Source organism: Argentina silus, assembly GCF_951799395.1.
Source record: "Argentina silus genome assembly, chromosome: 3".
NCBI lineage: Eukaryota > Metazoa > Chordata > Actinopteri > Argentiniformes > Argentinidae > Argentina > Argentina silus.
Window position 1 is genome coordinate 24,033,199 of NC_139657.1, and position 27,685 is coordinate 24,060,883.

Here is a 27,685-nt window from a genome sequence, read left to right on the forward strand (position 1 = left end):
CGAGGTGCTTATCTGTCAAATCTGGGTCGGACAATTTTGACCTATGCCTACCGTCAACTTCCAAACATCGCGTGAATGTTTTCCATTGATGAGGTAGATGACATCGAATTTCCGTTATTCCTTCCTGAAGATGAGGAACAGCATCCAAGGAGGTAATCATTTAAGTTTTCTGCTAAATAAGCCTCCGGTGTGCAAATGTCAGTACTGGGTTAGAAGAGCAGTATGAGAGTCTGCAACTTTAGACTGATAAATGGTAGGTGGCTTGTGCCTGTAATCAGGAACACTCCGGTCCCAGGAACAAGCCACAGTACTAAGAATCAGTCAACAAAGTTTCATTCATCAAGAACTGTGATAGATTGTAAAAACATTAATAAATATTGTCACACAAATGTGTTGCATTTCCTCATTTGTTGCATGAAGGCATACCTATAACCTACTGTCAACGAATATGGACAGAGATAAAACATACAGTATGTGTGATAGATTACATTGTTATAGCAGGTTTGGCAATTATTCACATTCATGTTGCTTGTGACAGTGAAGTGAACAAAATATGCATTTAGTTGGACAATACATCACATCATGTAGTGTGGCTTAATCCTTAGGGTAATGATATGCCAGACAATAATCTTTGAAGTGCAGTACATATGGGGCTCTAGCAACCAGATGTACTGTTGATTTTGGCATGCCTAAGGTTTTTTGCTTTTGTTTTTTCTGCTAGTTTTTTTTGGCCAGATTTTTCAGCTTAATAAGGGCTTTCTTGACTGTCACTGACACCTCTTTGTTCCTCATGTTGACAGACACCAATAGCAGACTCAAAATGCAAATGCAATGCCTAGAATCAATACGAGATGTTGACAGCTCTCTTATGCTTGCACAAATTATGTGACTGAAAATTGTCCCATTACTTTTTGTGCCCTGAAATAGAGGAACTATGTATAACAAGTGTTGTCATTTCTAAATGGTGAAACCAATATGTACACAAATACCCTCAAATAAAAGCTGAGAATCTCTACTTTGACCTCATAGTGCTTGTTTAATTTAAAATCCAAACTTGTGGAGTATAGAACTGTGACGATGCGGCTCTCCGATATCGAACATCTGATCACACATTAAGATAAGTACTTACCCCTTACCCGTACTACATTCACAACCAGTACACTCCATCCATGAGAGTATCAGGTTTCACTTTCCTGTTACTAATCATTCTCTCATTTCAGATGCAGTAGTGGTCACGTCATTCAGAGCATTCATACTGTGTTATGCTAGCGATGCAGCCTGTTTGTTTTGTTTACTTTCTGACCCCTTGTTACACCTTGCACATCCTTTTTCGTTAGTTACAAAGTATACAGACACATTTGTTACAGTTACTCACTCACTTTTATTGATTTCCATCTACAATAAGTTGTCGGAAGCATACACGCATGACCAAACATCAGCTCCCTTTCTCTAGGCCAGGGGTCCCCAAACTTTTTCCTGTGAGGGCCACATAACTTTTCCCTTCTCTGATGGGGGGCCGGTGTCAGTTTGTAACAGAAAAAGTGTGACGATCGTAGGGGTGCTTAAAAATTTTATTGTTTTCCAGAAAGCCACACATAACCAAATAACCCTTTCCAGGTTCTTTACAGAAAAAAAGTCAGGAAATAAATAATAACACTATTAATGAAATAAATAATAACTAAATAACCCTCTCTGAGTTCTTCACAGAAAAAAACTGGAAATAAATAACACTATTTATGAAATAAATAATAACTAAATAACTCTCTCTGGGTTCTTCATAGAAAAAAAAGCCATGGAACATTAACTTTCTGTTGTGCCATGCACAATCTTAACAGATAAAAGTTCAGCTCAGTTGTCAGAGCAGAATCTCTCTGACACATATGAGCAGTCTCTTAAAGTTCTTGTGTTCCTTCCTTATAATCCTTTTGTAGGTTCCAGTAGGCTTGTCGACACCGCTGTTTGCAGCTCTCTCTCATCAACTTCCCTGTGAAAACCACAAAGGAAGCAGGTTGAGAAACTGAACTAAGTGATACAGCACCTACACAGCACAATACATTTCACTACCAGTATGGTTGTAAAGATGGATTTTATCCCAGTAGATTTTATTATGATTATATTTGTTTATGCTCAGAATGACTCATTCAAGTCAGAAAAGTGAGCTTACCTATGTATGTTCATCAGTGTGAACTGTGGGCCTGCATCTGGCTGGTGAGAAGTTGAATATCAGGTTCCATTCTAGTTACAGCCAGTCTCAAGCACTGATGCAAATGTTCATCTGTCAATCTTGATCTCATCGGAGTTTTCAGCAGTTTCATGCGTGAAAAGGTTTTCTCGCAGATATACGTGCTGCCAAAAACTGTGGACATTTTCATTGCGTGTTTTTTGATGTTAGGGTACGTGTCGTTTGGGAGGGCGGCATAGAAGTCAATGAGACTGTTGGGCTTGAATGCGTCTTTCAGAACATCACAGTTCTGTAACTCAGCCAACTCAAACTGATATGAAGGCTGGGCTTCATCAATGTCGGCAACAAAGGGGTTCTGAAAAAGACGGATTTCTTTTGCATGAACATGTAGTTCACTGAATCGCACACCGAACTCCGCCTTCAGCATTTCCAGTGCTTCCACGCACTTTTCAGCTGGGAACGGGACCGCTGGGTTCTCTGTCGACAGGTTTTGGGTAGCAGGGAGATGGACGAAGTTGCGCTTTTTCACTTGTTCCAAAAGCAGCGCTAATTTCACCTCAAATGCTTTTATGTGTGAATACATGTCGCAAATGAGTTTCCCCTCGCCTTGTAGCTGCAAGTTAAGGCTGTTAAGTATTTCTGTCACGTCTGTTAAAAATGCGAGGTGCCATTTCCATTCTGGGTCGATCAGCTCTGGGACCGTTTTGTCTTTTAAATGAAGAAATGCGTTAATTTCGGGTAGCAGCTCGTAAAAACGCCTCAAAACTCTGCCCCGGCTCAGCCATCGGACCTCTGTGTAGTACAGCACATCTCCGTGCGCAGACTCCAGTTCAGACAGGAATTCTTGGAACTGCCTGTGTTTAAGTCCCTTTGCTCTGATGAAGTTTATGCACGACACCACAACCTTCATTACAGAATCCCACGTCAACACTTTGCAGCACAGTGCTTGCTGGTGAATTAGGCAGTGGACTCGTAGCGGGGCGGTGAGACCCCTTTTTTCCAACTCCCGGTTCATGCGTCCTATTAGACCGCGAGTTTCGCCCACCATGCTAGGAGCCCCGTCAGTCGTGATGCTAGCCAGCTTTGACCAGTCCAGGTCCAACTCCTCCATGGTTTGGCACACTTTGTCAAAAATATCCTCTCCCGTTGTAGTCCCTTTGAGACTTTGGAGGGCTGCCAGCTCCTCGCATATCTCAAAGTTTGCGCTAACTCCACGAATAAAAATGAGCAGTTGCGCTGTGTCCTGCACGTCCGTGCTCTCATCCAGTGCTAATGAAAAAAAGTCAAATTCTTTCGTCTTCTGCTGCAGCTGGGCATATACATTACTCCCGATTTCTTCAACGCGTCTGGTGATTGTACTCGCCGACAGACTTACGGCATTAAATGCATCTTTCTTCTCGGGACACACCTCCTCCGCGACAGCATCCATACATTTCTTAACAAACTCTCCGTCAGTGAAAGGCTTACCGCTGCTTGCTATCAGTTGAGCAACCCGAAAGCTGGCCCGAACGGATGCCTGGTTCAGCTGAGCTTGGCGTACAAATGTATTCTGCTGAGATAGTAGTCCACTTTTTAGCTTTTGAGAGTTTGTCTGCTCGTATTTGGCCTTGCAAGCTATCGTACTTGTCTTTGTGACGGGATTCATAGTGTCGGCGAAGATTGTATTCTTTGAATACCGCCACCGAGTCTAGGCGAACGCTGGCTACTTGAGAGCGTCGCACGATGATGACGACACTGGGAATTTATGTGATTTGTATTGTTCAGACATGGTGTTTGGATAATTTCGTAAATGTAGAATATATATATATATATATTTTTTTTTAAATAGAACTGAAGTGTTTAATTGAAATTAGAAATGTTGGACAACTTACCTGTTTAGGTTAAGGACCACTTACAATCGATGCCGACGTGATCAGACACAATGAAACGAACAAATCAAATGTATCAAAGCTATTTACACAGTACTTTTGAATGGGCATGCCATCTGCCATCTTTGTGTCAAGACTTGGGTCATGTTGTGTTTCTAGCACAGCAATGGAACATGGTGACGGAGTTTACTGTTGATAAAACACTGGCGGCTGGTCTACCCCTTGCAGGGGAGGGATATGAAGGTCCTCTGCAGTTCAATGCTGACCCTACCCCTGGTCCAACAGCTGACCCGATCGTTATGAGAAGACTGACTCGGCCGCTGGCCACACCCCTGACCACATGCCTTAGAGCCAGGGGTCTTACTCCCTCACGAAACGCCCTGCCTAAATCTTTGGGTGTTAGTTCTATGAGAATCCGGTCACTTACACCTACGTTACAGTGCATATACAAGTCTGTAGTTGAGAAAGTACACTGTATTACATTATTACTGTTAAGCAATGAGTAAATACAATACTTGATACATGGTAATTACATAGCGATACAGACCGTATGATACAAAGATACATATTGAAAGATCCAAATATGTCAGGTTTTGAAAGGTTGAACACCGCCATTTCCTGGTATGATACATTATCGAATGATCAACTCCATCAATATTTGGGGAGGACTGGAAATGTGTAGCATGATGTGCATTCATTCAACTAATGAGTGTCTCTTATGGCGTAACATTTCACACCTCTCTAATGGGATACGGAAGTGCGGTTTCCAATGGGGTTTCCAATCATCTTTTAACTATGATGCAGGTGATGACTGCTAACTATTTTTAGAACGACACGCCAAACTCATGAAAAAGTGGATCTGTGTTCACTGAACGACAATAAGCGGCATATTCCGACAATAAGACTTCCAATTTCGGTTTCGAGTAGATTGGTACTACAAATCTAGCTTAGCCTTGGAAAACTGTTTGTGTACAGTCCATTATATGTGCCCAATGCAGTCCAACAGTCTTGCATCAGGGTAATTAGGATATTAGAAGAATTACAAACCCATGAAAACACAAATAATACATTGAGAGGATTAAATGTTTATTTCCAGAGATAAATTAAATATAATAATAATAATTATTATTATCCATATTTACTATTTCTAAATGCTTAAACAAGTTTAACGTGGGCGTTTTTATTTTGAAGAAATCCTCATTTACATACACCCGAGGTAGGTGGGCGGTGTTCTACTATTACCGTTCACCTAACACAGATCTGTCCGGCTGGTACGGCAGCTGCACCGCCCATGACCGCAGGACTCTTCAGAGGGTGGTGAAAACTGCACAGTACATCACAGAGAGCGAGCTCCCAGTCGTACAGGACAAACTTCTCCAGGAGGTGTCTGAGGAAAGCCCGGAAGATCATCAAAGATCGCAGCCACCCTAGTTACACCCTGTTTTTTCCGCCACTACCGTCTGACAAACGGTACCGGAGCATCCGGTCAAACACAGACTTTTCAACTGCCCAGCCCAGACTTTTCAACTGCCCCTGCTGCCCAGCAGCACTACCTACTGCTCACCTGCACTAGAGACAATTTGCATTTTATATTTGTCATACAGCAATGCATGCATCAGAATATGCTGTAGCCTGGACAAGCTTTGTGCAGTCAGAGATACCTGTACACTGAATAGGCACGATCTCAAAGGGTGTTTTGACTTCTTGCAGCATTGAAAGTCCTGGAAGAGGAAATTCCTAATTAATTATTTCAGGACAATATCGTTGTGCCATTCAGTAATGTTTAGGCTTTGTATTCCTTCATGGCTGGTTCGAGATTGTTGTTATTTCCTCCAGGCTTTACATTCAATCTGACAAAATAATTGTTGACAGGTGTAAACCAACCTAATTGGTGATTCGGTGCAAACACACACACACACACACACACACACACACACACAATTGAGTCAATTGGACAATTGACTCAAAAGCAGTTTCATGGACAGGTGTGAGCTATTCCTTTGTTATTTCTTTATCAATTAAGCAGGTGAAAGGTCTGAGTTGATTCCAAGTGTGGCATTTGCATTTGGAAGCTGTTGCTGTGAATGCACAACATGTGGTCAAAGGAGCTCTCAATGCAAGTGAAACAGGCCATCCTTACACTGCAAAAACAAAATAATCCATCAGAGAGATAGCGGCAACATTAGGAGTGGCCAAATCAACAATTTGATACATTCTGAGAGAAAAATAATGCACTGGTGAGCTTGGCAACACAAAAAGGCCTGAATGTCCACGGAAGACAACAGTGGTGGATGATCGCAGGATGCAAACCATTCATAAGCCTCAAGAATAGAAAGGCCAGATTAGACTTTGCCAAAAAACATTTAAAAAAGCCAGCCCAGTTCTGGAACAGCATTCTTTGGACAGATGAAACTAAGATCAACCTGTACCAGCATGATGGGAAGAAAAAAGTATGGAGAAGGCTTGGAACGGCTCATGGTCCGAAGCATACCACATAATCTATAAAACACGGTGGAGGCAGTCTGATGGCATGGGCATGCATGGCTTCCAATGGCACTGGGTCACTAGTGATTATTGATGATGTGACAGAAGACAGAAGCAGCCGGATGAATTCTGAAGTGTTTAGGGATATACTGTCTGCTCAGATTCAGCCAAATTCAGCAAAGTTGATTGGACGGCGCTTCACAGTACAGATGGACAATGACCCAAAACATACTGCGAAAGCAACCCAGGAGTTTTTTAAGGCAAAGAAGTGGAATATTCTGCAATGGCTGAGTCAATCACCTGATCTCAACCTGATCAAGCATGCATTTCACTTGCTGAAGACAAAACTAAAGGCAGAAAGACCCACGAACAAACAACAACTGAAGACAGCTGCAGTAAAGGCCTGGCAAAGCATCACAAAGGAGGAAACCCAGCATTTGGTGATGTCCATGGGTTCCAGACTTCAGGCAGTCATTGCCTGCAAAGTATTAAAAATGAACGTTTTATTTATAATTATGTTAATTTGTCCAATTAGATTTGAGCCCCTGAAAATAGGGGACTGTGTATAAAAATGGTTGCAATTCCTAAACGTTTCATATGATATTATACGATATGTTCAATATCGTACATATATATATATATACACTATTTATCTTGCTACACTTATTATTTAACTGTTATTACTTGATAGTATATTGTGTATTGTATTATTATTCTTCTATGTTTATTGTATTCTTATCCTTAAATCCATTCCACTGTTGAGAGGTAGCTCGTAATAAGCATTTCATTGCACGTTTACAGCACATGATTAATACGCTTTTATGTGAATTTATTTGATTTCATAATTAAAATGATGTCTTCCCATGATATTGTAATTTACTAGATGGTGCTTCTTTCTCTCTAGCCCAGTAATTTAACATATAACCATTTAATACGCATACTGTATAAGGTCAACAGTTGCTTTAAAACATTAGATTTTAAAAATAAATGTAAATAGGTTACTGCTTTTCAAGATCCCTCTTCTGAATAAAAACTTCTCGACTAGTATAGGATTATTATCAAATCATATGGCCATCATTCCGCTTACCTTTATCAGCAAGCATGAAAGGCAGATGAATTCGTGCATGTGCATGAGTATTTCCTCGACTGACTGAGTTGTCCAAGTTTACCATACGGTGGCGTTAGAGTAACTGAAAATAGCCCATCAGCGAATTTGATTATTGAAAGCCATAGGCCTATCTCGTGTAACTATAATTGTTGATGCATAGGTCTTCGAAGTTTCGAAATATAACCTTCATAGTAGGCCATCTTAATGTGTCAGAGTCAATAAGCCGATATGTTAAACATATTGACAATTCTCAGTTAGGTCTCTTGACTTACATATTTCAAACCTCATAATCAGTGTATTTTTTTGTGTGTGCATTCAATCATGCAAAATGCCAACAAAAACATAAAAACACCAACGTGTGGTGTTAATTGGCTCTACAACATTTGAACATCGCATGCAACGAGCGCAGTTCTATAGCGTTGGATTAACATAAAAACAGGTTATAATCAGAGTCAGATGTCCCAGTATTTTAAAGAGATAAAATATATTGTTTGACGTTGATTGACAACCAAAGATAAATAGACTAATCTCTATGAATCAGATTTATCAAAACTCGATTGTATAATTTCTCGGAGATAGTGATGCATTGACTTTCCATGGCAATGAACGTGTATGACTGGTCAATTGACTGACATATTTATATTTTTCGTTAAACTCATGTGACTAAAAGAGTGAATGGATTGATTAAAAATATAGATAGCCTTATAGTTTAAGGCCTAGCCTATATTGTTTCATTCGTTATGATGCAATAGTTAGGCTATTTGTTTGACAAAACATTATAGTCCACGAATAATTTCCCAGAAACATGAGAATTTGTCACACAGTAAATTCTAAACCAACAAAATCAAATAATCTAGTCCATGCATGTTCCACTGTTAGGCTACATGCCTCTCTGTTTAGAAAAGCATCCAAAACCGAATACATGGAATGAGGCTATGTGTCGACATGCGCAGCCTACAACTCTCTGAGGAATGACTTAAACATAGCCATCCTGTTTATGTTAAAGTTGCTGACGAGTTTATCAAAAGATCTATTCAGGTAATGTGTTGATAATTACAATATTTCGTTAGGAAACAGAGTTTACAGTAAGCCTATCAACTATTTGAAAAAGTGAACATTAATCTGAACAAATACAGGCTCAATGCGGTTGTTCTTATTGAATATTGCGCATAAAGTTCAATAGACTATAAATAGTATCTAAATGTATTGAAACATATGCCAATGTATCCAAGATAATATGTAAGAAGATGTTCAACAGACACACACACACACACACACACACACACACACACACACACACACACACACACACACACACACACACACACACACACACACACACGCACACACACACACACACACACGATCACTCCACACGCTTTCATTCTCAGTTTTTCTCTTCTTGGCTACAATCGGGAGGGATAGCCCTGCCTGTGTCTTCCCCTGTTCAGCACTGCCCCGGACACTCACTTTGCTTTCAGATGTTGCACGACGGGAAATGCTTAGAATACTTACGACAAGGCTGCTCAAGTTGATTGCCACGATTGACAGCTCCAACCTTTGTCTTTTCTCGACTTGAGGTGCACAAACAAAATAGTTTAAACTCCACTCAACTCAACTCGCACAAGCGATTCGAACTTGACGCACGGGATTTCTTTGGCCACGGCTTTTTTGTTTGTTTTACCTATGCAGAATATAGGTTAACATTTATCTTATTATCTAGTCTATATTCTCTATAACACAACGGGATACACAGATACTGGATACACTAAGGTAAGGTTGTGTTATAACTGAATAATGTGTTGCGTGTTGTTTTGTTGCAGACGAATAAGCCAGTTATTGATTTATGTATTAGGTATGGCATAATACTCTTTGTCATTAGTGCTAATGGTGCAATGTTTTAGTCAGTTCGAGTGTCAAAAGTTGTTTGCTGCTTATTTCACTCTTTGTGATTCAGGGCTTAACTTCGGCGTTGCCAATTTCTTGCTTTAGATAGCCGTAACTGAACTGAATTGACAGATTAAGCCATGTCACTCAATTCATATATCGCTCAGTCAGTTTCGACCATGAAGTTTCATTTGAGTTGTTTTTTGAGTCATGGTTGTTTTTTAGTCTTCTATGGCTTGTTTTTGAGTGTTGTGTGGCTATTGCCTTTTTTTGCCAGTCCCGCGGCTTGCGGAGTGCAAATGCGCAGTTTCATGTTCGTCCACATAGTGGTAGCCTACAGTAGCCGACAGTTCATTGTAACCAAGTGCGCTTTGGTGGCCACCTCAAGTGTAAAAGCCAAGCCATTCGTTCGGTGTTGTTTCACTGTGCGTTCGCGTGTCCAGTGAGCGTCACAGGCAAATGTCCAAATCAGTTGGAATTTGATTATACAGTTTCTCCAACTGGAATATGGGAATACTGTCTGCGCTGCCGAGCAGAGGATGTGTCTCTCACAAGTGAGCTCTCTCCGGGGTCACGGAAACTGACCCTAAAAGAATGCGTGAGTCATAAATTAAAATAGACTGAACCCTTCATTCTAAAACGCATCCATTGGGAGACAATACTGGAGAAACAAGACATTAGTCCCAGCGGACCGTGCGAGTTAAAGGGGACTTCAAGTAAGTTACATCTTTCGGATTTCTACGTTTGCATGTTTTGATAAGCCTTTTCTGAAGTTGTTATGTTGAACATAGCCAATTCAATGGACATTGGAATTGAATCCTCTCAGGTTTTGATCCGAAAATACAGGCTTTTTACTTAAAGACACATGGCTAGTAGCCTATTCAGTTATTGCCATCAAAGTTATCGTCTTTTCATATTTTGCATTTAGCTTAATCACTATTACGTATAGACTGAATAGGAACGTATGCAATGTTGCTTTATGCTATATACTATATCAATCATTTTCTACTGATATTCAGATATTACACAGTTGTGTTGTGAAGAGTGAAAGTTTCGTTCGGGGTCATGGTGAGGATTCGTGGGGTGATGTAAATGATATTTTTACATGGCAGGGTATAGGAGGACAAGGCGCACAGAAGCATCATAGCCTTTCTGTTAAAGGGAGATAGATCATCACTTTAAGGGTGTTTCCCAATTTTAGACGCATACAAGTTCTCAGATAACGCGTCCTGAAAAGCTGTACGCGCGGCGATAAGAGCCCTCGCACGCACCGACGACAAAAATGAATGCACGTGCCAGTGAGTGAGGTTTAAAAACCACTAAAGAGGAAACACAATTGAATATGACAATATCCGGATGACTGCAACACAGATTTCTTTTTGATCTCTCAACTTGTTGACTATTGGACGTTGTTATTTATGAAAGACGACATACAACATATCCTCTTATCACACTAATATTAGGCTTTCCCTGCTGTTTGAATAGATTCCCTTAAAGATACCTATCGTCTTTATTTGCTAAGTTTAATTGTCAAATCCCTAGCTGGGCAATTGAGAGTGCATTCTCGTTGTAAACCAGTGTGTCTGTTTGAAAAACAATCCGACGGCGGGACCCCTCAGTCAGTGTGAAGTTGATCTCGTATGCCATTTTATTTTGAGCAGGTGCTGTGGGTTGAAGTTCCCTCATAAGGTAAAGTGGCATTAGAGTGTCGTCCACGTCCAAATGGCAGACTTATAAATAGGCTGCCAATTCAGCACATTGTCCTGGGACGGTTATACAGGGTTGTGCTATCCACTGTCTGAGAAACCCGAGGCGGACCTGTAGTTTACTGACTAGATTTAACCAGACAACGAAGTCAAGTGGTACAAAATTGACCGTGAATTTGAGTTGTTCAGTCAACTCTCGATTCTCAAATTATCTGCGCACCAAGTCTTTCTTTTCTCTCCAATATTACTACCAATTTCTTTCAGTTTCTGACGTAAACCCCCACACATTTGTCGTATGCCTCTACTTCTTCATGTGCACCTCTACCGTTTCATGCCGTTTGAATAATATAAAACATTTTTTTTATTAAAAAAAATTAATGCAGACCTATTCGAGGACATTCTCCATCTCAAAATAAGGTCAATGAATTTTGGATTTAAAAAAAAATAAAAAATCTTTATACATTTATATGAAATGATATATATGTCAGGACTCTGCATATAGTGTTTCATGAAATAGCCTAATCTATCGCCATTTGCGCAACAGTTGATCAATTAAGAATTGTTGGCTATTTCGACGCATTGAATCGCGTCAATGTCTATGTCAATGCGCATCATGTAAAGATATGCTCAATTTCAATATTTTGTTCAGAAATGATGTCATATTTCTATAATGTGTGTTAGTTTAAAGCTAGACATATCCTTCTTGATTCAATAGGCCTAACGTATTTGCAGCCTTTTTTTTATATCATTAATTACTTTCTAAATGTTCTATACTCAACTTTTACATTTGTCTCTCCAACGAGCCCCATACACACGGACATCCATGTAATCTTCTGTGACACTGATATTACTGACTGCAATTGGAAGTTTGACCACATTAATCATAAATGATTCAATTTGCACTGTGGTTTGAGCAAACATAACTGTTTACCCTTAAAAGTTGTTATCCAACAAGTTGCTGTTTAAGGCAGAACGTAGGCCTATAGAGAAATGTGAGGAACAGTCATGGGCCTGTTAGCTTTCAAATTAGTCTGGTGTGATATTCTTTCAACAGTATGAAATGGAGCAAACAGTTGCAGGAGACTTACAGGTGAGAGGCTGTTTGACAGCTGAGAGAGGGAGGGAGAAGGAGAAAGGGGAAGAGGGGGGATAGGGGAGAGAGGAGGAAGAAGGGGAGGGAGGAGGGGAGGGAGAAGGAGAAAGGGGAAGAGGGGGGATAGGGGAGAGAGGAGGAAGAAGGGGAGGGAGGAGGGGAAGGAGGAGGAGAAAGGGGAAGAGGGGGGATAGGGGAGAGAGGAGGAAGAAGGGGAGGGAGGAGGGGAAGGAGGAGGAGAAAGGGGAAGAGGGGGGATAGGGGAGAGAGGAGGAAGAAGGGGAGGGAGGAGGGGAAGGAGGAGGAGGAGAAAGGGGAAGAGGGGGGATAGGGGAGAGAGGAGAATAAAGGGCCAGAGGGAGAAGGGGAGGGAGGAGGAGAAAGGGGAAGAGGGGGGGGGGGGAGGGAGGAGAATAAAGGGCCAGAGGGAGAAGGGGAGGGAGGAGGAGAAATGGAGAGAGGGAGAGGGAGAAGGGTGGAGAGGAGAGGGAGGAAAAGAAAAGGGGGAGAGGGATAAGGAGGAATGGTAAGAGGGGTGTGGAGAAGAAGGGGGGAGAGAGAATGCGAGCCATCAATATGGAGTTTATAATGAAATTGCCGGTACTCAAAAGTAGCCCTTTTCTAATGGATATGACCAAGTAGGTCTAATAGTAATGCCTGCAGGTATATCCACCAGACACATAATAGTTTTCAGAATTACTTTCATCCAGTTAAATCTAAACAGTATTGAGACACAATTTATTAATGTTCGTAGGCTTTCATCATCCTTTTTTTCATCTTGCTTTTTTCTTTTTGTTTTGTTTTATATGCCCTTATTAGATTACATTCATGAGTTTTTAAACACCAAATAAATGTTTTCCTTTTATGTATAAACACCCAGGTCATCACACATGTTGAGGGAATGTCCTGCATGTTGCTCTGAGATAAAGAATGACATCTGCCTTGAATTTGTAAAAACTATGCAGCATATTTCTTGGAATTGACAGAGACAGTTCCTAATTATTTGTTGTTTAGCTCTTTGAAAACACACCAGAGCCCAAATTGGACATGTGTTGTACAAACAGAAATTAAACATTTAGCCGTAAGTATTTCTCTCCATGTTGTAAGTACACATTAGCCAGCCTATACTTATCTGCGGCTGAACGACACACCCAAATTGCAGTCTCGCTGCCGAAAAAGAAAGGTTGAAACCCTGGTGAATGAGCACTTGAGGCACAGCAGCAGATGCCTATACGTTTTTTCAACCACAATGCAAGTTGAAGGGGGGATTGTATTGCCCTGCTGTGTGTTTCTTTAACCATAACCTTGGAGCCAGGTTTCCCATTTTGCCAGAGAGGGGAATAGAGAACCTGCTTTCATTCTCCTGCTCTCACTCTCAATGGTAGGGATGACCTTACCTTTTTTGTAGGGAATGTTGCACCTGCTCCCCACTATCCAATTATAAGAGTGAATGGGATCATACCTGGCGCACCGGTAACAATAATAACAACAACACAAACAGTGCTGCCTGTGTCTTCTCCTCCGAGGGCCACTTAAAAGTGAGCATGTGCTCTTTCTCTCAAATCTTTACATATTTTGACACCTTACACATACCTATTTCTCACATTCACTGCAGCTTAACATGCCATTGTGCCATGTCCTGAACCTCCAATATCTACAATGCACTTGTTTCTCTTCCTTCTCCTCCTCTTCCTCCTTTCAAGTTGGTTCACTCCTGTCTTTGTAGGGAATACTTTGTAAGAATACTTAATAATACTTGTTTGCCCTGACTACGGTCCATAGACCTACACACCTGCAGCAAAAGGTGGTTTTTGATGTTGTTTTTGAGAGAGAGAGAGAGAGAGAGAGAGAGAGAACAACTCATTGACCACCCGAATCACCAATTAGGTTTCTTTACACCTGTCAACAATTATTTTGTCAGATTGAATGTAAAGCCTGGAGGAAATAACAACAATCTCGAACCAGCCATGAAGGAATACAAAGCTTAAGCATTACTGAATGGCACGATTGTGTTGTATATTGTCCTGAAATAATTAATTAGGAATTTCCTTTATCAGGACTTTCAATGCTGCAAGCAGTCAAAACCCTTTGAGACCATACCTATTCTGTGTACAGGTATTGCACAAAGTTTGACCAGGCTGCAGCATATTCTGATGCCTGCATTGCTGTATGCAAAATATATCAGTGTCACATATTTATATTCGCCACTGTAGTATCTGGAACTTCCATCATCATAACTTTATTGGTGCGGTTTTTAAAGACGGAATCATTCTAAAATACATAATTCTGCCTGGCCGCTCTCTATCGGGCTTGACTGACGTCTAACTTTTGCAAGGTATAGCCAAAAGGATTGGAAAAATGTTTTCTGGATTTGTTTCCCTGGTTGCTGGAGGTAAACTGCAGGTAGGTAAACTGTTGAATTGGACCTCTCTGGTTCAGCCAATAGGAGTGCTGACTTTTAGATCATTGACAAGAGTGGGATGTCCCAGTGACTGACACTTGTGCTCCAGTTGCTCCCCCGCTGTCAATCAAAAGTAAAGCCTCTTTACTGCACAGCAGCAGATGCTTTGTCTATTACAGCAGGCTTGATGATTTACCAGAGAGAGAAGAAACACCCTCCAGCAAGAAGGCTCTCTGCTGATGTCCAATAACTGTATTACTCTCTCTCTCTGTCTCTTCTCTGTCTGTCTGTCTGTCTGTCTCTCTCTCTGTCTCTTTCTCTCCCCCTTTGTCTCCATGCCTCTTTATCAACTTCAGTCTATTGCTCATGGTCCTTCTTTCAGTGTCTTATCCCCCTGTCTTATTGTCCTGTGCCTGCATCACAGTGCCACGTTCGTAAAAGATAGATCAGCAGTTTTAAATGATACCTGATTACCTGTTTCACAGATTTAGTTTCACAAATAAAGAAAATATCTGCACACCTGATATTGTCAGTGCAGGTGCAAACAGATTAAGAAAACTACAATATGAAACTGTAAAGGAAAACTCCATGCAACACTGCTTACTTGCAAAAATCACAGTGTTTAATAATGTTTCGGTCAAGAGACCTTCTTCAAAGTGTAGTTCCAAGATTGAAAAAAGTTATTAACCTTGAGCGTAGCCTATCAATACACTTCTTTTATCATAAATGATGAGATTCACATAGGTTAAAACATGCTATGAACACGCTATGAATAGTCCCCAGGGCTCTAACATTACCCAATGCTGTCTCCAACCAGCGTGCCAGGATGCAGGGCGGGAAGCTCGGAAAATGTGAACACTTAACTCAGATTGAAATGGAAAACAAATCATAATGAAGTTAAGCTTCACTTTCTTTCTCCCATGTCAAGTTAGAAAAATTGCCTTCCTTCTTGAACAAAAGAGCACCACGGAAGAAAGCTGTGAATGAGTTCCTGTATCAAATATACAATAAACACAGACTAGCTTTTGTTAGGCCTGACTCCCACACAGTTAATTGTTTGCTTTGTGCACGGTTAAAGATCTGACACCAGACGTGGCTAACAAAATGTGGGACGGTGTTGATATTTGTCTGTCTGCAATGCATTGTCTCCAGGTGTAACTGTATGTGTCTCAAGGTGTAACTGTATGTGTGTCACCAGTCAGTTCAGTCATCCAGGGTCGTCGGGTGTGATGTGGACCGTGTGTGCTGCAAGGCTGTCAATTGAGCACTAGTGTTGTTCAACAGTTTGTATTCAAGGAAATGTTGTTTACAATTATTGGCTAGAATGAGATGTTCAACTTATTCAATAGAGGTGTTCCATGAATCCCATTGGTGCAGCTAGATGTGAACCTCCAATCAGAGCGCAGCGTAGGATTCCCCAAAGCCTTGACACTTCCATTAGATCCTGTGATTTGTTCTCCTCTGTATTTGCATACAGTATGTTTGCATTGCAAGTATGCCTTAGATGGGAATAAAAAAAGGAAAATGTGCTGAAATTTTGTGGCGAGAATTTGTGGTTTGGCCTCCCATGCAGTTCCCATGAGCCTCTCTGACCATCTGAGAAGGCTACTGAAACTGGCACAGGTCACAGACAGACAGATACACTGGCAAATCACATGTGCATGGATGCATTAGCATGTACACTCACCGAGCACGTTAATAGGAATACTTTACTAATACTGCGTAGGGACTCTCTTTGCTCTCAAAACAGCCTCAATTCTTCGTGGCATTGATTCCACAAGATGTTGGAAACATTCCTTTGAGATTCTGGTCCATGATGACATGATTGCATCACGTAATTCATGCAGATTTTTCAGGTGCACTTTCAAGCCGTGAATCTCCCGTTCTACCACATCCCAAAGGTGTTCTATTGGATTCAGATCCGGTGACTGGGAAGGCCATTGAAGAACACTGAACTTATTGTCATGTTCATGAAACCAGTTTGAGACGACTTTTGCTTTGTCACATGGTGCATTATCATGTTGGAAGTAGCCATTAGAAGATGGGTAAATTATGGCCATGAAGGGATGTACATGGTCAGCAACAATACTCAAATAGGCTGTGAAAGAAGAAAACATTCCCCACACCATGAGAAGGTGTACAGGTGTTCCTAATAAAGTGTTCAGTGAGTGTATATACTGTATACACACAAGCATACACAAATATGGTGATGTACACACACACACACACACACGCCTGCAAAAATGGTGCAGGGTCTTGCTACAAGCTCAACATATGGAGTTATGTATTGATATGTGAACCCTATGTGGTTAGGTTGATTTTGTGTACCATATTTTGGCGCTTCACTGGTCCTCCCACACTTCACCACTTGTGTAGCGGCCGGGATTAATGTGGCATAGCAGCAGGGGTTGGGGTGTGAGGCCTCCGAAACGGGTGTGTGGTCAGAAAGCAACGGGGAAGGAGGGTGGTCCCACCCCCGTGCCCTAAAGCCCAACACTGATTGGTTGCTGGCCAGCTGTCGACGCAGGGTGTTCCCGTGGTTTCCAGACCGGAGTGAGGTCTTTAATCAAACTGTCGTCATTACGAGGTGGTGGTGAGAACTCAGTAAGACCGGCTCTGTTTGGTAGGCTGGGAGGGAGGAGAGAGGCCACATACAAGCTGGGGTACCCAGAATAGAAATGCACTAGTAGGGTTTGATTGACAACCTTGAAATCTCCCCATGTGATACACATTTCACCGTTACTCTGTATGACATGGAATTCCCGTGTTTTTACAGTCTGACCATGGGACGGGGTTTAAAAGCGGATAACATGTAAAACTTGAATTACATGGTTCTCTCACATGCCTATTTGTATACAGTGTACTGTACAGACTTGTACAAGCAGGAATCCTATTCGCTGCTGAGGCATACTGTTTCTTCATAACAGACTATGGAAGAGGCACATTGGCAACGATACAGCTGACTGTGTGAACTTCATGTTACCTCATGTAATCTAACACACTGTATATGATATGACAGATAGTTGTCGTGGCTCACTGGCATTTGTATTCAAGTGTTTTTCAGCCAACCCCACACACACATTTCTAAGTGAGGGTAACGATAGCAGTGTGTTTAGCTCCATCTGAAGAGAAGCATTTTCATGGGACCCACCTGTTGTGTTTTCAGCACTGTTAATGCTACTCTTATGCTATTGAAGCCTTTAAGCACCAGTAATGCTAATCTTGTACTAGCATTCACCATTAGATGGGACTTGGGTTTTCTGTGGGTGGGGCCAAACTGCTAACCAACTCCCCTACAACCACAGTGTTGAGCGTGATTGGTCTGCTCTGGCTTGCTGGACTTAGATGCAGTAATTTAGCAACTGATGTAACCAAACAAAGTGTCCCTTTCTCAAGATTCGCAACTTCTTGGTTCCTCTCTGGGAGGGCCTCCATTTGTAGGAGTGTAAAATAGCTGCCTCAGCAAGCTGTCGTGTATAGTCTCAGTCTCCAGGAGCTTACTCTGTCTCCCCCTTTTTAATATGTGAAATATATGGCTGGCTTGTGATGTCAATTGTTATTGCTGGATGCATGCTATAGGAAAAATCTCATTTGTTTCTCCAAAGAGCCACAGTGAAAAGGAGCTTATGTCATAAAGACGCCATTGTGCCAGGCTAGGGCCTCTTTGTGTTAAAGTGTTACTTGCTCTAATTTGCACCATGCATTGTTAACTTCATGTGTATTTCCCATACTCCTGCACGTCTCAAAGCACAATGAACTCTGTGCCTGTTTGTTCATGGTGCACACAGGAAAAGAGTTAAGACCTAGCCCTTTGTGAGAGAGATTTGTGAATAAGAACAACTATTGAAACTGCCATTAATGTATATATGTCCTGTCTGTACTCTTTGTCATTGTGTAACACACCTCTATACGAGATAATCATAATGGGGAGCTTTTGATGGTGTCAAACAACTTCAAACACCCCACCCTTTCTTTGACAGCCAGGTACCTCTTCCACAAAGCCAATCAGTTGTTCTCTGCTCACGCATGAATATGGTTGGTTGTGGTTTGGAGGTCATCCTCTATCAATTATAATTCCCTCAAGGGGATACAAGCAGCTCATGAACTACCATGTTGCCTGACACATACACAATATTAGAATTCATAAGAATGGCGAAGGCAGTTAAGTGGATACCTTGAGGATCGATACATTTACTCTTTGTTTTGTCTCTTATCTAATTATACCCTTTCAAGCACAACCATTCCTGACTAACCTGTTTAACCTCCTCGAGTCAGGGGCCATCTAGAAAATGAGTGTTTAACTAGATTACAGCAGTGGTCAACACGGAACAAGTTCTTCCTCCAAATAAAAAAGAGGCACAAACTGGAAGACCAAACAGATTCTTCCCATTCCCTTTCTTGACTTGAGAAGGACCAACTTCTTCGTCCCAAACCCCCCCAACATACATCCATGTGTTATATCATATGGTAGATGTGTGCTCTCTCACTAAATCATTTCCCTCTCTTGTAGATTAGGCCCACTGGAGTATTAGCCTGACAGTCGTTTCCCCTCTCTGCCCTGGTGGACAAATGTATATTTACACGCGCTGCAATTAATTATAGGCTTGCACCACCCTTGTAAATTAAAGGACTGGGCTTGCCACGCTATTAACCCCTGTTTAAATGGTTGTTTGGGCCATGACACACTTGACATCAGGTTCATATGTTACCTTGGCATAGCAAGGCAATGCCCTTGCACAAGTCTGCAGAGTTCTGGTATCACTGCTCCGTTCATAGTGCTTCTGGGTTCGGGTAACTGTTCAGAATGCTTTCTTAACAGTTTAAACAACCATTCAAACTGTATGCTATTCAGGAGATTAGATTTTTTTATGGATATGATCACCTTAGCACCTCTGTTGATTCTCTCAGAACATATTTTTTAAGTTCTGGTATGTTTTAGGTTAGAAGTCATAGGTGTCACTTTCAGCTATGGTATCCTCATTTGTAAGATACATTGTAGGTCTACCATCTATTTGGGTTTTGTTCCTTGCCTATAGCTTTCTGAAAACTGAGAGTAGGACAGATACAGCTCTTCCTCTTCTCACGGTAAGTAGGTCTTTTCATGTGAAGACCGTCAGGCTCCTCAGAGTCCCTCACAGGGCCTCCTTTCTTCTCTCTCACGCAGTGACGTGTTTGTGCATACCTCTCTGGACGAAACAAAAGCCCAGAAATCCTATTCACGGCGCCTTCTGACATTCACCCTTGTTTTTACAACGTTTCGGGGAGCGTTTGCAGAGTGGAACAGGCTTTGTCTTGAAGACGTCGGAACAATGGCATCGAGCATAATGTAATCTAGCCTAAGTGTACTGAGCGTGGGTGAGGTGGAGACTGATATGTTGGCACTTGCCCCCGGCCCTCTCCCCTCTGCCTCGGCAATATTTCATGTTAACGACAGGGTTCAAGAACGCAAGTCAATCCAATGTTAACCAGGTCTTTTGTGGAGTAAGCACAAAAGCTTTTTCACTCACATACACTGAGAAGACACCACCTTCCTCTTTTCCCTCACAAATAGGATTACCTATTTCACCCCGTACTCCCATCATGCAACTTGCAAACTCTAGATGTTTTGGTTTTAGCTCAGCAGGCTAACAAGGTTCTCCCCGCACTATGGGACACACACTACTTGTGTACCTTTCGCTGAACATCCCTATTAAAAAACGCCTGGTACAGGCCAGTGATGTTTGCAAGAGATAGCCCCGCCTACCACCCAGCCCAATAAAGGTTGATGGATTACATTTGTAACTTTAGTTTTGACTTGTGAGGACAACCTAGGTAAAACATCTAGTTGATTACAATTGCTAAGGTGAAAGAGGTGAATAAAAAAACCATCCAACCAGTCGGAGCATTAGTGAGTGGTCAGTGATGAGTAGATGTGCCCAGACTCTAAGCTCATCATTTATGGATCAATTGACCCCTATTCTGGTTTAATTGGCCACATGATTAGCTTGGTGTTGGAACATACCTGAGTAGAGCTGTGCTTAGTACAGCACTGACATGCAATGTACAATCTCATGTAGTGTGCGACTTGCTGAGACTCTCTGTCTCACAGTGTCACTTTGTTTATTTGAGTGGCATTGGCAACTGCGATAAGACAACATATGATGTTACATGTTGATGTGCATGTTTTGGTGTGCGTGTGTGCGTGTGCGTGTGCATGTATGTATGTATTTGAATGTGTGTATTCATGTCTATTCATGTGTGATTTTCGCCAGAGTGGTCATATTTGAGTTATTGTCGTTGTACCTCAGCCCTCTGCATCTGTCTTCTGTCTGTTTCGGTCTCTCTGGAAAGATATAATTCACCACTTCCTGAATTATTGCCAAACAAGTAGCTACTCTCACAATCCACGATTTGCAGATCCTCATTCAGACAGGTGTGTTCCATAGCTGCCTGAGCATTAAAATACAGTAGCTACCATTCCCAGTTGTCTGGGAAGTCCTGGGACAACTTAATCTCTGCCTTACATGTCAACCCCTCAGAGGGGGGATGAGGATATGAAGAGTGTGTGTGTGTGTGTGTGTGTACATGTGTTTGTTATAGTGCATGACATTATGTATGTGTGTGTTTCTTGTCCTTACTGTCAGTAGGACTCTCCCGCCAGCTGTGTTTGACTGTGACTGGATGAGGTCCAGTGGGTTGTAACTCAATGATCTAGTGGATATTCTCTGAGGAGAAGGCCTGTCTTTGTTATTCTGGATCTCTATGTCGTGCCCCTATATGTTTTCCTTTTGCGTGTGTGTGTGTGTGTGTGTGTGTGTGTGTGTGTGTGTGTGTGTGTGTGTGCGTGAAGTGGCTCGTTCTCCGAAAGACAGCCAGCTGTCTTTCTGAATACCCAGCGTCCTCCAGGTGTTGGACCAGCCAGCTGCAGATATGGTAGAGGAGAGGAGAGGAGAGGAGAGGACAGGAGAGGAGAGGAGAGGAGAGGAGAGGAGAGGAGAGGAGAGGACAGGAGTGGAGTGGAGAGGACAAGAGAGAGAGAGGAACTGGTTCTGCAGTTATCTGGAACGTGTTCAGACGAGCTGACAAGCTGAGAGCGTGAATGACACTCGAGGGAATTCAACTTAGTGAGGAGGTCTAAAAGGTGGCTTCGAAACTGTGGTATTTTGACTAGCCAAACTTGCTCTGACTTTGAGTCAGAGGAGATTTCTCTGCACAGTGTTCGTGGTTGACTTGCTCAGAAGTGTGCTTTCTGCTGAGTGGTAGTAAAACTTCTTACAATATGGCTTTGAGTTGTTCTTTGGTGGAAATGGTTTTAATTATGCCCTGAGAGAAAACAAGTTGGTTCTAAGAGAGAATAATTTTGTTGATTAAGGCATGAATAAAAGATCATATGTACTCTGTATTTACTTTTTTCTTCATTGTTCTCAATTAGCCTCAAATTGTGGAATCAAAGGACTGTTTGTTTTGACCATTTTGTGCTACTATATAGCTCTTAGTAACAGTAGAGGGGCACTTAAGAAATGATGTTCATCAACACAAGAGAGAGGAAGAGCTCTGTCTGTCTGTCTGTCTGTCTGTCTGTGTGTGTGTGTGTGTGTGTGTGTGTGTGTGTGTGTGTGTGTGTGTGTGTGTGTTGATGTATTCTGCAGTTGCCTTTGTATTATCTCCCCCACATTCCTGTCCTCTCTCTAGATGGTAGTTGCTCCACATGGTCCTCTGATTGGCTAGGCAGAATATTCACTCCTAATTGGTTGTGCTCTACTCTACACAAGTGTCTAGGCTGAATTGGCTAAGGTTTAGGTTCGTGGTTCGATTCAGTCATACTTAACCACTTCCCTGTCCCCATGTCGGACCCCAACTGTCCTCTCAATTAAGGTCTGTTCATTGCATTGCTTGTTACCTTTCTGTCCTCCCAACTCATCATCAAAAGCTCTCTTCAAGTCCAGGTCCTTTGATGTATTTATCAGTTTCTGTGACAGCACAGACACAGGTAGCAGGGGGATGCATGTGGATCAATTAAATCTGAACTTGTAACTGGGGTTAATTGACAAAGACACAGTTAGCAGAATGGGCTTTTTAAGCTAGGTAGTAAGAGGACGGCTTTGTGTGCCATCTCCACTAATAGATCCGTGTCTGTGTGCTTTGGAAAATATAGGTTTTCTCCTTCCTCGAGGTTGATTTAGTTTTCAAACCAAATGTCCTCAATCGGTGACGCCAATAGTAACAATGTTAAGACAGGGTTTAACAAACTTTAGAACTTCAAAGCTGCGTTCAAGAATTATGCTCACGTTGTTTAGTGCAAGTTTGTGTGCCTGCCTGTGCATGTGTTCTCAAATATACAGTGCGCTGCTGTGTGAGAACATATACAAGGGGGAATAGAATGTAATAACACTATTCTAGAAAAAACTAATGTAATAAACAACAAAAATACAGGTTATTCATCACTGTAACTTTTGTGTTTGATCACAGATAGCTACACACACCCACACAACTGTTTGACCGTGTATTATGAGGATAATTCAATTTGCATTGTACGCGCTGCTGAGCAATTGAAATCAATTAATATTTATTTTTTATGTGTTTGCTGTTTTACAGGTGACGTTCATGAATTCAAAACATACCCGCAAGTGAGAAGAGGGTGTTGAGGTTGAAGTCTCTAAATCTGTAAGTGTTACACTTGTTTCTACTTACTCTTCTACTTACTTTCCAATGTCATATTAAGCAATTATTGTAAGGTTCAAGATTATTTGAGTGTTCATGGAGGTTAATAATGGAGCATGTTTGTCTTGTGTTGACGGTCAAGTTGGTGGCGTACATCCCTTTTCATGTCTGCACCTTGTAACGTTTCAGGTGAACAAACTGTACCTTACTTGGTGCGTGTCCGTTATTTTTCCTTCATCGTCGCAGACAGAGTGCTTTTGATTTGACTCCCCCATGCAGATGTCGACCTCCACTCTGGTCAGTGTGTTGCTCTGTACCCCCCTCAATAGGAGCTTTCAGTATGGTGAAGAAAGGACTCTTTTAAAGACACACAGGCAACTCTCTAGGAACTTTTCAGCGTCCAGGGCTACAGTACTTCTTTTAATGGACTTTCTCTCTGTTAGCAATAAAGATCATATCTGGAGTCAAATGGTGCTGTTGGTAACACTACCCCAAATGAAGCTGACGGAGTTGAAGTCATATGGGTTTTAATGCTTTTAGCATAGACGTGTGAAACGTAGTCCTACAGAGAAACGAGCCATATGGCAATATGGTTAATCTGCTAATAACAGTCTTCTCAGATCCCCTAGAGTCATGTCATTGGTCTCTACTGTAGGTCATCAGGTACCTGATCCCTACTCGTGCCCTAGCATTGGCCTCTTGCCCTAACACCGGACAGGCTTCACAGACTTAGTGTTTGTGATAAGCTAATCTGTGCCCGGTTTGTTGGCCAGGGAGCTCAGTTTCCAAGGCTTTGTTTATGAGGCGTGCAATCCCTCCTGTAACCTATCCAAAACACTTAAGTCATTCATTGAAATCACTCAAGTAAAGCTAGTGATCGCTATTTCTTTCAGTGATGCGGATATGTTCTTGTATCTTGCGACATGGAGGGTGTTCTGCTGTGTCATTTTATATGGAGACAGTTTATATGAAGTCATGGAATCAAATCAAAATGCACTGTCATCAGATGGTTAACTTCCGATCTCAAAGAATAATTAACAGAGAGCTTTCATAGATCTTCCTATGTCTACATTGATGTTGTTTGAAGTATGGAGCTGTGGCATGGTGGAAACAAGACCACTTAAACCTTTTTTTAATTTAATCAATCTCCCCCCTAAATTCTTAATTTTATCAGGTCTTGCGGGAAACTTGAAATTACATTATTATCTCTTTTAAGATGCAATTGCCTTTCGAATTGAATTACATGGCGGTAAGGGGACAAAAGTGAACACTTGTAACACAATTAGGAGTATGAATCCTGTCGTGACAGCAGAGATTTATGGCATCTTCCTGCTCCTGAGGTTACTGTAGCTAGCATCACGGAATAGCACCGACATAGGTAAGAGTTTCCCAGTATATTGTTTTACAGACCATGGTGAAGGTAGACTGTTCATATGACATCACCACAGGAAGTTGGATTACTTTAGAGATGTTTCAGATTCACCCACGCTCAATTTTTCACTTGCTAAAAATTCAGTCGTCACACAAGCACGGCAGTGTGATCGATAGCCGCTGCTGAGTAAATTGTCTTGCTATTTCGTGGCTACGGCATATTGCGGACTTTACCTTTAAAGTTGAACCAGCTACTTGTCGTATTTTGTTTATTTAATAGTCTATTAGCTCTTTTCCTGCTAAATCAGAGCAGCCCTTGCATCCTTAGACTTTGGCAGTGTGCTACTACAGGTATGACATGCCCATGGCCATATTAGATATAGTCTGATTTTCCTAATAGCTTTATTTGCTTAATTTAGCAGCTTGCAACCTATTTGTTTTTTTAAAGGAGGACATACGGAAAGTCCTTACAACTGTGAGTTTGGCCATTTGTCTTTCTTGAAACTAAAGGTATATAACATAATAACAGACATTTCGAAAGAGTTAGAGTTAACTAACCAGACAGCCAGCAGCACCCATTAGACGGATTTGCGGTAAGCTAATAAGCTAACAAGCTAATGAACACTTTGAGGTTGTCGGTTTGTTGGCTCCTTCCAAACTAAATAATGCTCTTTCTACTGTGTTCCCTCTGTATCCGTCTACTCTGTATGTGAACTTTAGTAATGCCATAAGACAAGTCCTTCCCACTGATGGGCAGTGTGTAGATACTGTAACTAATAAACAAATGGACATTATAATAAGCCACACTGACACTGTAGCCTATTATTATGGTTCTTTGTTCAATAGTTATCAATTATGATTCTAATGTATACCTTGCGTAGGATGTAGGATACCATCCATGATGGCTTTTGGCCCAGATGTTTTGTGCTGTGATTGAAATGCCTTTGTAAACAGAACCACACAAATAAAACCAAATTGAATTGAGCTGCCATGCAAGTCTGTGGTGGAGGACCCATTTAGCTGGCAGTGTGAACGGGAGTCAGATAATTATGCTTGCTTAAGGGAGTGTGTGTGTGTGTGTGTGTGTGTGTGTGTGTGTGTGTGTGTGTGTGTGTGTGTGTGTGTGCAGTGTGCACACGTGCAGAGCCAGTGTCAATCTATCCAGCCCGAGGTCCATATGGTTCTGTTTTGAAGGAGCTCATTGGTTGCAGATGGTAGAGGCTGTAGGTTGGGCTGGGGCCGTGGTTCCTAACTTACCCCGGGGATCAACGTGAGGCTGCGAGCCAGCAGGAATACACACAAGGCACTGCCTCTTCAAAACCACCAGCTTCTCGAACCCTCTTTCTCTTCTATTACCCTTGAAATGGGGCCTGTTCTAAATATTATCTTCTCTATTTTATCCCTCCATTTATAAGTCAGTAGAGAGAAGAAAGGAGCTATGTGGCTTAGTCACTTTTTCCCCCTCTCTGCCTCCAAACCGCATCAGCGGCAGGCAACGTCCTGGAGATGAGCGCTCGTGTCTGTTCTAGTACCACTGTGGGTTTAGGGAGATCCTCCTTAGATGAGGTAATGCACTGAGATGAGGAGCTGTAGTGAGGAGGAGCAGAGAGGGAGGGAAAGTGAGTCCTGTGTGGCTCAGCTTGGGTTGTGGGTTTGTTTCCCACTGGGGACAATATATACAGGATATAAAGTAAAAATGTGTGCAGTCACCTTACCTCGCTTTAGATGAAAGCGTCTACTAAATGGTCCAGTATGTATTGTATTATAGAGCACAAGTAAGGATCTGTGAGAGGAGATGGGGGAGTAAGGAAAAGGGAGAGTAAGTCAGAGGCAAGTCAGTAACTCAATTGTCAGGGTCTCGATTGTCCTCCACTCGCTACTTACTCAAAACACATTGGAGGAGAAGATCTAGGATCTCAGTGCTTTTTGTATTGTACGTATTGAGTGGAGAAGGGAGGAGAGGATGCGAGGAATCCATTTTCTAACAATTGGGAAAGGGCCCACATCTCTTCCATGACTGAGTGAATGAGCTGGCTGTACAACTCTACCATATACAAGCTGAACACTAGTACTATGTTGTTGTGTACCCATTCTCATGTCAAATGCATTGGAGCTCATCATCATCATCATCATTCTGAAGCCCAGTGATGACTGTCATCCTCCGAACAGCCCCAATGGCCCAAGCCGTCCCCCCCTCTCCCTATCATCTCCCCTCGCCCCCCTCATCCATTTTGTTGAGATGACATCAAATGCACTGTGGCATATGTCAATCTCCCCAAGGCGAAAGTCAAACAGTAGCAATGTATCAGATTTGTTTGTCTTCCTCAGGAAAAGATATGTCTGTTCAGGCTGACAAAACATGAGGCCATAAGATTTAGTCATGCACCCATGGATTTGTGCTCTTTCTAATTGGTTAGAGTGTGTGTGTGTGTGTTTGTTTGTGTTTGTGTGTGTGTTCATCCACTTTTATCTCGTTGTGCAACTACTGGTGTCTCCTGCTGCAGACTTCTGAAGGCACCCACAGAGGAATGTCATCAGAGCAGCCACCACTCAGGTTAATTGCTTCCTGTTTTGACTGAGGAGAGGGTCGGGGGTCAAAGTTCAGGGTCAAACTCAGCTGTTCTTTTTCGGAGCTACAGGGGCCAGCCACCTGGCCCTTAGATCTGCTGAATGAGCTTCCTTAACAGCCGTGGTGCAATAGTGTGGACAAGGACTGTCACCCTACTTTGGGTCATGATAGTTTTTCATGGTTTCCCTTCATTGTTTCCTTTCCCTGGAGGCCACTAAATGGATTGTATCCAGTCACTCTAGACCAGTGGTGATGAGGTTAAGGACATAAGAAAAGGAAGCTATTCAAAACTATTGGGACACACTGACTTCCGTGGGTCATACGGGCATTTTCACAGTGAAAGTGCCGCAGGCAAACTCCAGGAAGCTTGGAGACG

At 42.0% G+C, this 27,685-nt stretch overlaps 2 protein-coding genes across 2 annotated transcripts in view; one reads left to right on the top strand and one right to left on the bottom strand.

Annotated features, from left to right (window-relative positions):
* Positions 1-1,553: 1,553 nt before the first annotated feature.
* On the bottom strand, positions 1,554-3,381 carry LOC310802435 (general transcription factor II-I repeat domain-containing protein 2-like). The gene is made up of 2 exons (XM_083666787.1): positions 2,165-3,381; positions 1,554-1,984 (listed from the first exon to the last, which is right to left on the bottom strand). Exon 1 carries the CDS (start codon positions 3,291-3,293, stop codon positions 2,178-2,180), a length of 1,116 nt encoding a protein of 371 aa, XP_083522913.1. The 5' UTR covers positions 3,294-3,381; the 3' UTR covers positions 1,554-1,984; positions 2,165-2,177.
* Positions 3,382-9,347: 5,966 nt separating this feature from the next.
* The window catches only part of LOC310802434 (transcription factor SOX-6-like), a 78,083-nt gene continuing 59,745 nt past the window's right edge, over positions 9,348-27,685 (top strand). Inside the window, exons 1-2 of the mRNA XM_083666786.1 lie at positions 9,348-9,415; positions 23,304-23,372. The gene's annotated coding sequence lies outside the window, so the exon portion shown is untranslated. The remainder of the gene's footprint in view (positions 9,416-23,303; positions 23,373-27,685) is intronic.